The sequence below is a fragment of the Salmo salar genome, chromosome ssa10 (assembly GCF_905237065.1).
Source record: "Salmo salar chromosome ssa10, Ssal_v3.1, whole genome shotgun sequence".
NCBI classification, from domain to species: domain Eukaryota; kingdom Metazoa; phylum Chordata; class Actinopteri; order Salmoniformes; family Salmonidae; genus Salmo; species Salmo salar.
Window position 1 is genome coordinate 17,137,774 of NC_059451.1, and position 13,045 is coordinate 17,150,818.

Below are 13,045 nucleotides of genomic sequence, written 5' to 3' on the forward strand. Positions count from 1 at the left end.
CACCCAACTTATTGTGGGAAGCTTGTGGAACGCTACTTTGAAGGTTTGACCCAAGTTAAACAATTTAATGGCAATGCTACCAAATATTAATTGAGTGTATGTAAACTTCTGACCCACTGGGAATGTGATGAAAGAAATAAAAGCTGAAATAAATAATTCTCTCTACTATTATTCTGACATTTCACATTCTTAAAATAGAGTGGTGATCCTAACTGACCTAAGACAGGGGATTTTTACGAGGATTAAATGTTAAAAATGAAGTTAAAATGTATTTGGCTAAGGTGTATGCAAACTTCTGACTTCAACTGTATATGCTTAATTGAGTTTTTTATGTAACTTTGGTTGTGATACAAATCTTGGGCTATATGTTTTGATTGTTAATACATTCTGCATGATTCGACTCTAAAAAGTATTGTGAAAGGCATGAGCTCTGCTTTGTTTTTTTGCCCAGGCTGTACCCACTTCGTCAGTTTCTCATTCGCAATTTGACAAGCACTTGATAATGCCTCGAATTCCCGACTGCATCCCCTTTGTGTGGCCGTAATGCCCCCTAAAAATATCCATGCCTTTTATGGCCGTTGTGCCCTTGGACTGAAATAGTAGTAATTATAATTCCCTTCTCACAGCTGCATGCCGAAGCACCTCTCACTTACGTGGTTCTCCGTCACGTGATCGGGTCTATCCCACAGGGTACAAGTGAAGACAGACACATCAGGGACGCAACTGCGCGTGTCCATATCCAATTCCGAGGCGCATAGTGAAGATATAGGAAGAACTGTCCACATTTACGTTTCGTCAGGCATCAAGATGAGTAGGCCTAACGAACGGCAAAAGCACTAGCATATGTTAATCTACTATCCCCCATAGTGCAAAAGTTGACCTATTCTGTGTGAGAAATAAGTATTACATATATATAGTCTGGGACAGTTCTGGGATGCAAAGATCCCAAATGAATACAACTAGCATTAAAAAAAAATATGTTTTAAGCAATGAACCTGACACAGCAGATGAGAACGTTTCGCTTAAAATGTTGATACACTATTAGGCAATTTCTTCATGTTGTAAGCGCATCAACGCGCCCACGGCAGTAAGCTATAAGCGCGACTGTTCCATTAGCGTGGGAAAAAACATTCTCAAAAGTGACCATAAATGCCATTATGCATGTAATGCTTTTATTATAAAGGTGCATTTTTATGGTGAAAATGATCTCCCCCAAACTTGAAACGCACTCTGTGTGTGTATGCCAGTTAGGCTCTACACCCGTTCTAAAGCGGAGAAATGTGCTTAATTTTAATAGGTTATTTGGCCACTTTAATGTGATACAAACCTTATCAAAACATATAGGCCTATGGGCTAGGCTACATGAGGTGTGATTTGAAAAGGTTGCGCAAAAAAAGCATGCATGTTTCTTGCCTTAAGCTGAGCATCATTCACAAGTGATGGGCTAATATTGTCACCATCACAATATTCCTGATTTAATCTTGTCTTTACATACGCTAAATAATATTTTTTTTGATTGAGAATGGACCATTGTCATGCACTTGTCTGGGAACGGGCAGCGGGGGAAAATATAGGACGCTTTTCCCGTCGTCCATTTTCATGCCAGCCTGGTAGGCTATACTCCTGTTGTAAAGTGAAGCAATGTGCTTAATATTAGGGAAGTTGAGAAATAAATATAGTACAGGCCATCACTCTGTTTTCTCACACAATTGCATAGCCTATAGAAATGTTGCGCAACATGAGCTCATGGGCTCTCATGAAGTGTTTGATTAGATTTTCAATTACATTTGCATTGATGTCAGAGTGATTAGAGGGACAATAGATTGTTGAGTACCAGGCAGTTAGCAAGTTTGGTAGGCTGCTTTTTATTTATTTATTTATTTATTTATTTATTTCACCTTTATTTAACCAGGTAGGCTAGTTGAGAACAAGTTCTCATTTGCAACTGCAACCTGGCCAAGATAAAGCGTAGCAATTCGACACATACTACAACACAGAGTTACACATGGAATAAACAAAACATACAGCCAATAATCGGTATCGGCGTTGAAAAATCATAATCGGTCGACCTCTAGTATGTTTGGCAGCATGAGTGAAGGATGCTTTGTTGCGATATAGGAAGCCGATTATAGATTTAATTTTGTATTGAGATGCTTAATGTGAGTCTGGAAGGAGAGTTTACAGTCTAACCAGACACCCAGGTATTTGTAGTTGTCCACGTATTCTAAGTCAGAGCCGTCCAGAGTAGTGATGACCATCAGCAGCATCAGAGCTTGGAGAAGCCTAGTTACCGTGACTAAATGATCATGTGGAATTTGGCTGCCATCATGACTAGTGACCGCCAGTGTGGCGATAGTACGGTCACCGTAACAGCCCTAATTTCACCCCCCACCCTTGCCCTCAGAACAGCCTCAATTCATCAGGGTATGGACTCTACAAGGTGTTGAATGCGTTCCACAGGATGCTGGTCCGTGTTGACTACAATTCTTCCCACAGTTGTCAAGTTGGCTGGATGTCCTTTGGGTGGTGGACCATTCTTGATACACACGGGAAACTGTTGTGTGGAAAAACTCAGCAGCGTTTCAGTTCTTGACACAAACTACTACCATAACCCATTCAAAGGCACTTCAAATATTTTTCTTGCCTATTCACCCGCTGAATAGCACACATGCTCAATCCATGTCTCAATTGTCCCAAGACTTAAAAACCCTTCTTTAACCTGTCTCCTTCCCTTCATCTACACTGATTTCTATTGAATTTGACAAATGACATCAATAAGGGATTATAGCTTTCACCTGGTCAGTGTATATCATGGAAAGAGCCAGTTTCCTTTGTTTTGTACACTCAGTGTATGTTGGAGGAAAATGTAAGCTCAGCAAAAGGTGATTCATATTTTCTTTATTTTTGTCTTCATCTGGGTGCTATATACTACATGAAGATATACAGTAGGTCATGTACAGGTAACTGCCAAAATAATGGAAACACGAGTAAATGAGGGAAGTATATTGAAAGCAGGTGCTTCTGCACAGGTGTGGTTCCTGAGTTATTTAAGCGATTAACATACCATCATGCTTAGGGTCATGTGTAAAAATGCTGGGAAGACTATTATATTTGGCTCCCATGGCTATGCCCCCGTAGGGTGATAAATCCTCCATTCACAGGGCACGAGTGGTCACTGAATAGTTTGATAAGCATTAAAACTATGTTAACCATGTGCCATGACCGGCTGTCACCAGATCTCAACTCAACTGAACACTTATGGGAGAATCTGGAGCGGCGCCAGAGACGGCGTTTTCCACCACCATCAACAAAACACCAAGTGATGGAATTTCTCGTGGAAGAATGGTGTCACATCCCTCCAATAGAGTTCCAGACACTTGTAGAATCTATGCCAAGGTGCATTGAAGCTGTTCTGGCTCGTGGTGGCCCAATGCCATAAGACACTTTGTTGGTGTTTCCTTTTATTTTGGCAGTCACTTGTATGTTAAACCAGTTCGTTTTTACTAATATACTTTGGAAGACTGTCAAAAATGCCTAATAGATTTTTTTTTAAGCACAGTGTTTTCCACAAGCACACGGAGTAGCCCCTATAGGAAAAAGTAGCCAGCCAGGATCCCCTGAATAAATTGATCTCTAAAATAAATAGAAGAGATGCTCAAATAAGTTCTGGGTCCATACATGTTAAGAGAAGAGAGAACGACACCAGTGAAATAATTTCTGAAAGTGTTTGCAACTCCCTTTGTGATTTACAGTACGGTATGTCATTCATTCTAAAAAAAATACTTGTTTAACAACTGACCCACAGAATTCTTCTTAAAGAATCTTGTAAGAGTCTGCTGACTTCCACATGCTTCCATTTTCTCAGCTATCTGCAATACAGGTAGGAGTGAATGAAGCAGGTGTTAATCATGGACTTGGCTACACAGAAAGCAGTAGTTGACTACTCCATCGTAAACGGTGATTAAATCATTTGACCTATGCCGATTGTACAAATTATTATGAATACCTGCTCTTTCCATGACACAGACCAGGTGAAAGCAATGATCCCTTATTGATGAAGTGGATTTAACATGTGACAATCATTGTAGATGAAAGGGAGGAGACAGGTTAAAGTAGGATTTTTAAGGCTTGAGACATGGATTGTGTATGTGTGCCATTCAGAGGGTGAATGGGCAAGAGTTCAACAGTTTCCTGTGTATCAAGAATGGTCCACCACCCAAAGGGCATCCAGACAACATTTCACATGGGCCAGCGTCCCTGTGGAACGCTTTTGAAGCCTTGTAGTCAGTCCATGCCCCGACATATTGAGGCTGCTCTGAGGAAGGTTGTTCCTAATGTTTTGTACACTCCGTGTATAACTACGTTGTATGATTTATGCATGACAAGGATATGAGATTGACTTTATTCAGTCAGTGCGACACAATTGCGAATGATAAAAAGTAGCCTTGTTTAATTTAAAGCTGCAGTATGTAACTTTTTTGGTGACCTGACCAAATTCACATTGAAATGTAATTTATAAAACTGTCATTCTCATTGAAAGCAAGTCTAAGACGTGGTAGATATTTTCTGTGCGCTATTTCTGTGCATCCCGTTCTTAAGTTTCGTTTTTGCGTCTTTCGGTTTTTTACACCAGTGTCAAACAGCTGAAAATATATTTTTGGTTATGGAAAATATATTTCACAACGGTTTAGATGGTACAATAATTCTCTGCGCTATACTTGCTTTTTTTGTCACACATAAACTGAAATAAGGTGAACTATTAGCATTTTTGCAACCAGGAAATGGGGGAGCGATTTCTGCTTAGTGCACCTTTTTTAAGTGGAAAAAGTACGCGGCTGAAAATGTGTGTATAGCCGGCGTTAGTGGAAAACACTGCTAACAAAGAGCGGTGCGTTAGTTACCTAACTGTAAATAAGTTAGTTGTTTCACCTGTTAGTTAGCTAGCTTACTAAAATGAATTGCATTTTAATTTATCAACCGCTCCTACACTATTTTGCTAGATACTGTAACCTTGTCCAAACACTGTCAGATACCTTGTTTTCATTGTTTCACCCCAAAATCTTGGCCTCTTTAGCCTGGTAAAGTTGTTTTTGTTTTTCTGTATCATTTATCAGGCAGTGGCGATGGAGGCCTTGACTCTGGAGCAACAGCTATCCCAGTATGCTTTCTTTAGCCAGCTGACAGTGCAGGCCCAGGCTCAAGTGCTCAATGACCTGCAGCAGCAGGCCCTGCCCCAGGGCATCAGGCTGATCACCCTGGCCACCACCACTGCCCCAACAGCCACCCAGTCCTCCCCGGACAGCCAGATCCAGACGCCCGCAAGCGTCAACGTCAACTCGGTGAGTCAAACACTCTGTAGAAAGAGGACAGGGGGGGGGGGAGAGTGTGACCTGACAAGTTCCAAGAAAAATAGTGTTGTAGTCCTTGTTTCGTTAAATGTTCTAAAGACTTAATGAACATCTCAGTGCAGACGCCTCTTGCACTAAGATGCAGTGCCTTAGACCGCTGCGACACTCGGGAGCCCTTATAGCCGCTTAACATAAATTTGTTTTATTTTGGAGGACAACAGGTAGAATGACTTAAGATCTGTGAAATTTCTTTACCCAAGTTTCTTCTGTTGAATTGAGTTTCCTGCTTGTCATTACCTTGACTGTTGAACACTTGACTTCCTTACTCATACCCAGTGAAATTCTAGCTTCTACAACATTTGGTTCACTTCAGCAGTGGCTGATTTGCTTTTAGTTTTTGTGTTTTTTCATTGGGAGTGAACTGGTCTGTGGATAGATGGTGTAGTAGTAGTAGTTGCTTAAGACTGAGCCCACCCCAGACTGTCCTTGGGACCTTCTCTGTGTGCTCTTGCTAGTGTTTAGAAATTCTGCACCGGTTAACACTCTTCCCTCCAACAGTACCGCAATCAGACAGGCTCTCCGGCCAATCAGTCTCCAACCTCCCCAGTCTCCAATCAAGGCTTCTCCCCGGGCTTCTCCCCTGGCGGCTCGCCTCAAGTAAGGGCGAAACCACCAAGCTGCCTTGTTGGGGGAGGGTTTTTTGCCTGGAATTGGCTGTAATTGGTCCAGCTGCTACTCATCCCAGCCTCTCGCTCCCATCCATGGTGTCAGCAATCCCACCCCCATTTCCTCTCCTCCAGACCACTGCTCGATGTCTGCTTATCATATTGGCTCAGGTCTTTGAGTGTTGTCGCATAGCAGCTTTTTGTGTTTTTGCTTGAACCAAATGTACACAACATGGCCAAAAGTATGTGGACACCCCTTCAAATTACTGGATTCGGGCTATTTCGGCCACATCCGTTGCTGACAAGTGTATAATATTGAGCACACAGCCATGCAATCTCCATAGACAAACATTGGAAGTAGAATGGCCTTACTGAAGAGCTCTGTCACTTTCAATGTGGCACCGTCATAGGATCCCACCTTTCCAACAAGTCAGTTCATCAAAATTCTACCCTGCTAGAGCTGCCCCAGTCAACTGTAAGTGTTTTTATTATGAAGTGGAAACGTCTAGGAGCAACAACTACTCAGCTGTCACGCTTTACCATCTGGCAGTCCGACGGACAAATCTGGGTTTCGCAGATGCCATGAGAACGCTACCTCCCCGAATGCATAGTGCCAACTGTAAAGTTTGGCGGAGGAGGATTAATGGTCTGTGGCCGTTTTTAATTGTTCGGGCTAGGCCCCTTAGTTCCAGTGGAGGGAAATCTTAACCCTACAGCGAACAGTGACATTCTGTGCTTCAAAATTTGTGGCAACAGTTTGGGGAAGGCCCTTTCCTGTTTCAGCATGACAATGCCCCCGTGCACAAAGCGAGGTCCGTACAGAAATGGTTTGTTGAGATCGGTGTGGAAGAACTTGACTGGCTTGCACAGAGCCCTGACTTCAACCCCATCGAACACCTTTGGGATGAATTGGAATGCCAACTGCGAGCCAGGCCTAATCGCTCAACATCGGTGCCCGACCTCACTACTGCTCTTGTGGCTGAATGGAAGCAAGTCCCCGCAGCAATGTTCCAACATCTAGTGGAAATCCTTCCCAGAAGAGTGGAGGCTGTTATAGCAGCGAAGGCGGGGGACCAACTCCATATTAATGCCCATGATTTTGGAATGAGATGTTTGACGAACAGCTGTGCACATACTTTTAGCCATGTAGTGTATGTCCTGTGAATATGTAGCACCTACCTGGAACCTTAATTATGATTATTTTTAGTTTTGGATAGTCCAACCTGTTTGTAGCAGCTTTGGTTGTCTCCTGTTGACATGATTCATTTTTGGGGGAAATGTCCTGTTAACAAGGCTGTTTCAGGTGTGAGAAATGGGTTTAACTCTTTATATACTGAACAAAAATATAAACGCAACATGTAACGTGTTGGTCCCATGTTTCATGAGCTGAAATAAGATGCCATAAATATTCCATATGCACAAAAAGCTTTTCTCTCAAATTTTGTGCACAAATTTGTTTATATCCCTGTTAGTGTCCATTTCTCCTTTGCCAAGATGATCCATCTACCTGACAGGTGTGGCATATCAAGAAGCTGATTAAACAGCATGATCAGTTCCCAGGTGCACCAAAATGTGCAGTTTTGTCACACAACACAATACCACAGATGTCTCAAGTTTTGAGGGTGCATGCAATTGGCATGCTGACTGCAGGAATGTCCACCAGAGCTGTTGCCAGAGAATTTAATGTTCGTTTTAGAGAATTTGGCAGTACGTTCAACTGGCCTCACAACTACAGACCATGTGTAACCATGCTAGCCCAGGACCTCCACATCCGGCTTCTTCACCTGCGGGATTATCCGAGACCAGCCACCCGGACAGCTGATAAAACTGAGGAGTATTTCTGTCTGTAATGAAGTCCCTTTGTGGGGAGAAACTCATTCTGATTGTCTGGGCCTGGCTCCCCAGCTGTGCCCCTGCCCAGTCATGTGAAATCTATTATATTAGTGCCTAATTTATTTATTTAAATTGACTGATTTCCTTATGAACTGTAACTCGGTAATATAGTTAATTGTTGCATATTGCGTTTTATTTTTGTTCAGTGTAGTTCTGTTTGCTGCTGTTCCTGTGAAAGATCCTACCTTTACAGCTGGCTACAGTAATGTGATCTTCCTTGGGAAACTAGCTTTATATACTGTAACTGTATATGTTCCACTTATTGTTTTTTTGTTTTTTTCTGAATTCCAAAATTTGTTTTGTTATATTGCCAAACTTTGGCAAGTAATTAGGCTTGAAAAGTGGATACGTCACAACATTTGTGAAATGTAAGTATTACTGGCACAAGTCAGTTTTAAAGGCATGAAACTGTGTTACAGTTGCTAGCAGAGAGAAGCTGCAGAAGCTAATTAACTTCACCCCAAAGTTAGCCTAGCTAGCTAGCTAGCTAAAGTCACTTGCATTTGTTTGCAGTCAGTTTGCTAATAGCTACTGCTCCAGCACTGTTTTGCTAGCTCATCCCTCTAAAAATGACAAGATGGCTCATTCTGCAGTTATATTGTGACATTTCTCTTTTCTAAACAAGGGCCTATTGCTCTTGATTTTTTTATGTTATTGTTCAGCTGTATCAAATCTTACTGCTGAAACATTTATGTGGATGTGGCTGTTATGAATCATGCATTCTATGGTTCATTTTTAAAACATGGTCTGAATAGGCATAATAAAGTGTTATCAGATGCTAGTGTCTATGCAGTCATGAACAGCCATTTGCTAACGGTGCTTGAATTGACTAGCTTGTGGATTGCCTCATGCTTGTGCTTTTTGTGATGTTTCATGACTACTGTTCCCTTATATCCCTCAGATACCCAAGAAGAAGGCTGTACTGATTAGCTGTAGGCCTATTAGTTTCCATAACCCATTTATTTTTACTCTAATCAGTGGTCAAATGTCTCTTTCAGCACATTCCAGTGGTGGGCAGTATATTTGGGGATTCGTTCTACGATCCGCAGATAGCATCTCGGCAGACCAATGCTCTCTCCCACCAGGTGACTTAACCCACATCAAACTAGGACATGAATTTCACTGTCTCTATTTTCATTGCAACTCTTATCCATATTAGAAATTGTACGTGATCTCTATATTCTATTACCTAACTTCACTTATTAAATGTATGTTTCTTTCACTTGCCTAGCTCGAGCAGTTCAATATGATTGAAAACCCCATCAGCTCCAATAGCCTATACAACCAGTGCTCCACCCTCAACTACACACAAGCAGCCATGATGGGCCTTACAGGGAGCAGCCTGCATGACTCCCAGCAGTTGGGCTACAGTAGCCATGGCAACATCCCTAACATCATTCTCACAGGTACTGAGCAGCAGCTGAGTCAATTAGCGAGCCTGTCATGTAATTTAACTTAGTCTAGGCTCTGTACACCTAATAAAGGGATTCATTCATCCTGGCTTGATTATAGTGAATTGTTTTATGAAGGTTGGCCAGTATGAGGAAAACATGTGTTTTGTTTAAGTGAATTGTATTTCGTTTTTCTCTTGTTATAGATTCTTTGAGTGAAGACTGTTACTTAAACAATATTGGTAGTTATCTAGCAGCTGCTTTGATTTACAAATGTCAAATGTTTTCCCAAATGTTGCATTTTAGTCACAGGTGAGTCTCCACCCAGCCTCTCTAAGGAGTTAACCAACTCACTGGCTGGTGTTGCAGATGTCAGCTTCGACGCGGACTCTCCCTTCCCGTTGGACGAGCTGAAGATCGACCCTCTCACCCTGGATGGACTGCACATGCTCAATGACCCCGACATGGTTCTGGCTGACCCTGCCACTGAGGACACGTTCAGGATGGACAGGTTGTAATGTAGAATACTGGCTGTGGCCAACAAAAAATAACCCTGGTAAGAAAGGGAAACGAGGCATGGTGGGGGTGAATCATCTCCCCAGTTTCATGGCCATTCAGCTATCTGATCTCACCCTCAAGTCCTTTCAAATAATATGCCATCAAAAACCATTGTAGAGAAGGACATGCAATGACTTGTTGGGTTTGGGAAGGGCATTGCTGTCATTTCCAATGAGATTGTTGGTTGGTCAGAGCTTTGCTAGCCTGCTGCGTTTTTATATATATATATATATAGTTGAAGTCGGAAGTTTACATACACTTGGGTTGGAGTCATTAAAACTCGTTTTTCCAACCATTCCACAAATTTCTTGTTAACAAACTATAGTTTTGGCAAGTCGGTTAGGACATCTACTTTGTGCATGACACAAGTCATTTTTCCAACAATTGTTTACAGACAGATTATTTCACTTATAATTCACTGTATCACAATTCCAGTGGGTCAGAAGTTTACATACACTAAGTTGACTGTGGCTTTAAACAGCTTGGAAAATTCCAGAAAATTAAGTCATGGCTTTAGAAGCTTCTGAAAGGATAATCGACATAATTTGAGTCAATTGGAGGTGTACCTGTGGATGTATTTCAAGGCCAACCTTCAAACTCAGTACCTCTTTGCTTGACATGGTGAAATCAAAATAAATCAGCCAAGACCTCAGAAATAAAATTCTAGACCTCCACAAGTCTGGTACATCCTTGGGAGCGATTTTCAAACGCCTGAAGGTACCACGTTCATCTGTACAAACAATAGTATGCAAGTATAAACACCATGGGACAACGCAGCCGGCATACCGCTCAGGACGGAGACGCGTTCTGTCTCCTAGAGATGAACGTACTTTGGTGCAAAAAGTGAAAATCAATCCCAGAACAGCAAAGGACTCTGTGAAGATGCTGGAGGAAACCAGTAGAACAGTATCTATATCCACAGTAAAATGAGTCCTATATCGACAACCTGAAACGCCGCTCAGCAAGGAAGAAGCCACTGCTCCAAAACTGCCATAAAAAAGCCAGACTACGGTTTGCAACTGCACATGGGGACAGAGATTGTACTTTTTAGAGAAATATTCTCTGGTCTGATGAAAGAAAAATTGAACTGTTTGGCCATAATGACCATCGTTCTGTTTGGAGGATAAAGGGGGAGGCTTGCAAGCCGAAGAACACAATCCCAACCGTCAAGCATGGGGGTGGGAGCATCATGTTGTGGGGGTGCTTTGCTGCAGGAGGGACTGGTGCACTTCACAAAATAGATGGCATCATGAGGAACGACAATTATGTGTATATATTGAAGAAACATCTCAAGACATCAGTGAGGAAGTTGAAGCTTGGTCGCAGATGGGTCTTCCAAATGGACAATGACCCCAAGCATACTTCCGAAGTTGTGGCAAAATCACTTATGACCACAAAGTCAAGATTTTGGAGTGGCCATCACAAAGCCCTGACCTCAATCCTATAGAAAATGTGTGGGCAGAACTGAAAAAGCGTGTGTGAGCAAGGAAGTCAACAAACCTGACTCAGTTACACCAGCTCTGTCAGGAGAAATGGGCCAAAATTCACCCAAATTATTGTGGGAAGCTTGTGGAAGGCTACCCTAAACGTTTGACCCAAGTTAAACAATTTAATGGCAATGCTACTAAGTGCTAATTGAGTGTATGTAAATTTCTGACCTACTGGGAATGTGATGAAAGAAATAAAAGCTGAAATCAATCATTCTCTCTACTATTATTCTGACATTTCACATTCTTAAATAAAATGGTAATCCTAACTGACCTAAAACAGGGAATTTTTACTAGGATTAAATGTCAGGAATTGTGAAAAACTGAGTTTAAATCTATTTGGCTAAAGTGTATGTAAACTTCCGACTTCAACTGTATATATCTTATTACTTATATCCCACCATGTCACAGCTGAAAAGATTTGATCTCCTTTTGATTTTATTACATTTTTATTTTTTACAACTGCATTTTGTGATTTGAAAAGCAAAAGGCCACTAGGAAGGTGAGCTGCACCATACCTATCATGAATACTGTGTACAAAATTGTGTGCAACATCCGTTATTTCTGCCCTATAATTGAAATGTATTCTTTCCCTACCCACCACAACAGCTTTATACTTCACACTCAAAGCTTTATTTTTATTGACAACCGAATGTTAATATTTGCGTTTATGTGCGTTGGATTGTTGTATATTGAAATATGTATTTATTGAAATATTTATTAATTTAGTTTTAATGTCTTTTTATTATGTTGCATTTCAAAATGTGTTTTGAGTTCGATACCAAAATTGCTCTGTTGTGGTCATGTTGTACATACTGCACTGATGTTATTTATTTATTTTTAACCTACATACTGTATTTAGTAAGGTACTCTGTTAACTTAAGGAGTACAAATCCTCCCCATATTTGCTCATAAGCTCTAACGAGTGCCAGATGCTAAGACCGCTTGCTAGATAGAATTAGCTGCGGCCTCTTAAAATATAGCATACGGTCTGCAGGTCTTTTTATCACTTACATGGGCCAGAAATTGTTGCGTTTTGTCTTGTGCCAACTCTGTTGTTTTAAGTTTTGTCATAATTAATGGGAAACATGCACAACAGATCCTTGCATTTAGCAGCTGATAAGGTTAAGCAAATGTGACAATGAAAACACTGTAAAGGCAAATTCCCAAAACAAGATGGCCATATTTTTCCTTTTGCGTGTTGAAAATGGATATCCAGATTGAATGCCTCCTGAAAATCTGAAGGATACAAACTCCTCAGAGACCTATTGAACTTGTCACTGTGAGATCACCTGATTTTTGCCTTACAAATTGAGTATTATACTGTTTAAGTCTTAACTAACGTGACAATGTATTTTCTTAACTTCTCGTAAGGTTTTCTTGTATTTGAGAGGACTTTTAACTCCTAGTCAGTGACTATATTTGTTATGTAGTGTAAAGTTTGACAAATCACTGTACTGTATTTTTTACTGGTACACTTTCTAGCCAAATTCTTGATGATTTTGTAAAAAAAGCAAATGCTGGATTCAAATTTGTGATGGAGAGTGCAAATATGGGTAGGGTTTCTGCTTCTTTAAAGGGAAACTGACAAAATGCACAATCATTTTGTGCTCCTTACCCCAGATTTTGGTAGAAAATTGTATGAAACAATTACAATTTTACTTATATATTATATTTGGTTATTCCCTCCAGATTAGGGCTGG

At 41.0% G+C, this 13,045-nt stretch overlaps 1 protein-coding gene across 4 annotated transcripts in view; it reads left to right on the forward strand.

Moving 5' to 3' along the window:
• The window catches only part of LOC106613639 (CREB-regulated transcription coactivator 1), a 30,174-nt gene extending 19,973 nt beyond the window's left edge, over positions 1 to 10,201 (forward strand). Inside the window, exons 10-14 of one of the 4 annotated variants that reach the window (XM_014216115.2) lie at positions 5,115 to 5,339; positions 5,907 to 6,005; positions 8,905 to 8,991; positions 9,138 to 9,312; positions 9,604 to 10,201. In XM_014216115.2, the coding sequence (XP_014071590.1) occupies positions 5,115 to 5,339; positions 5,907 to 6,005; positions 8,905 to 8,991; positions 9,138 to 9,312; positions 9,604 to 9,815 (798 nt within the window). In that variant the 3' untranslated portion in view covers positions 9,816 to 10,201. The remainder of the gene's footprint in view (positions 1 to 5,114; positions 5,340 to 5,906; positions 6,006 to 8,904; positions 8,992 to 9,137; positions 9,313 to 9,603) is intronic. The other 3 variants (XM_045687413.1, XM_014216109.2, XM_045687415.1) reach the window with 3 other exon arrangements.
• Positions 10,202 to 13,045: the final 2,844 nt, after the last annotated feature.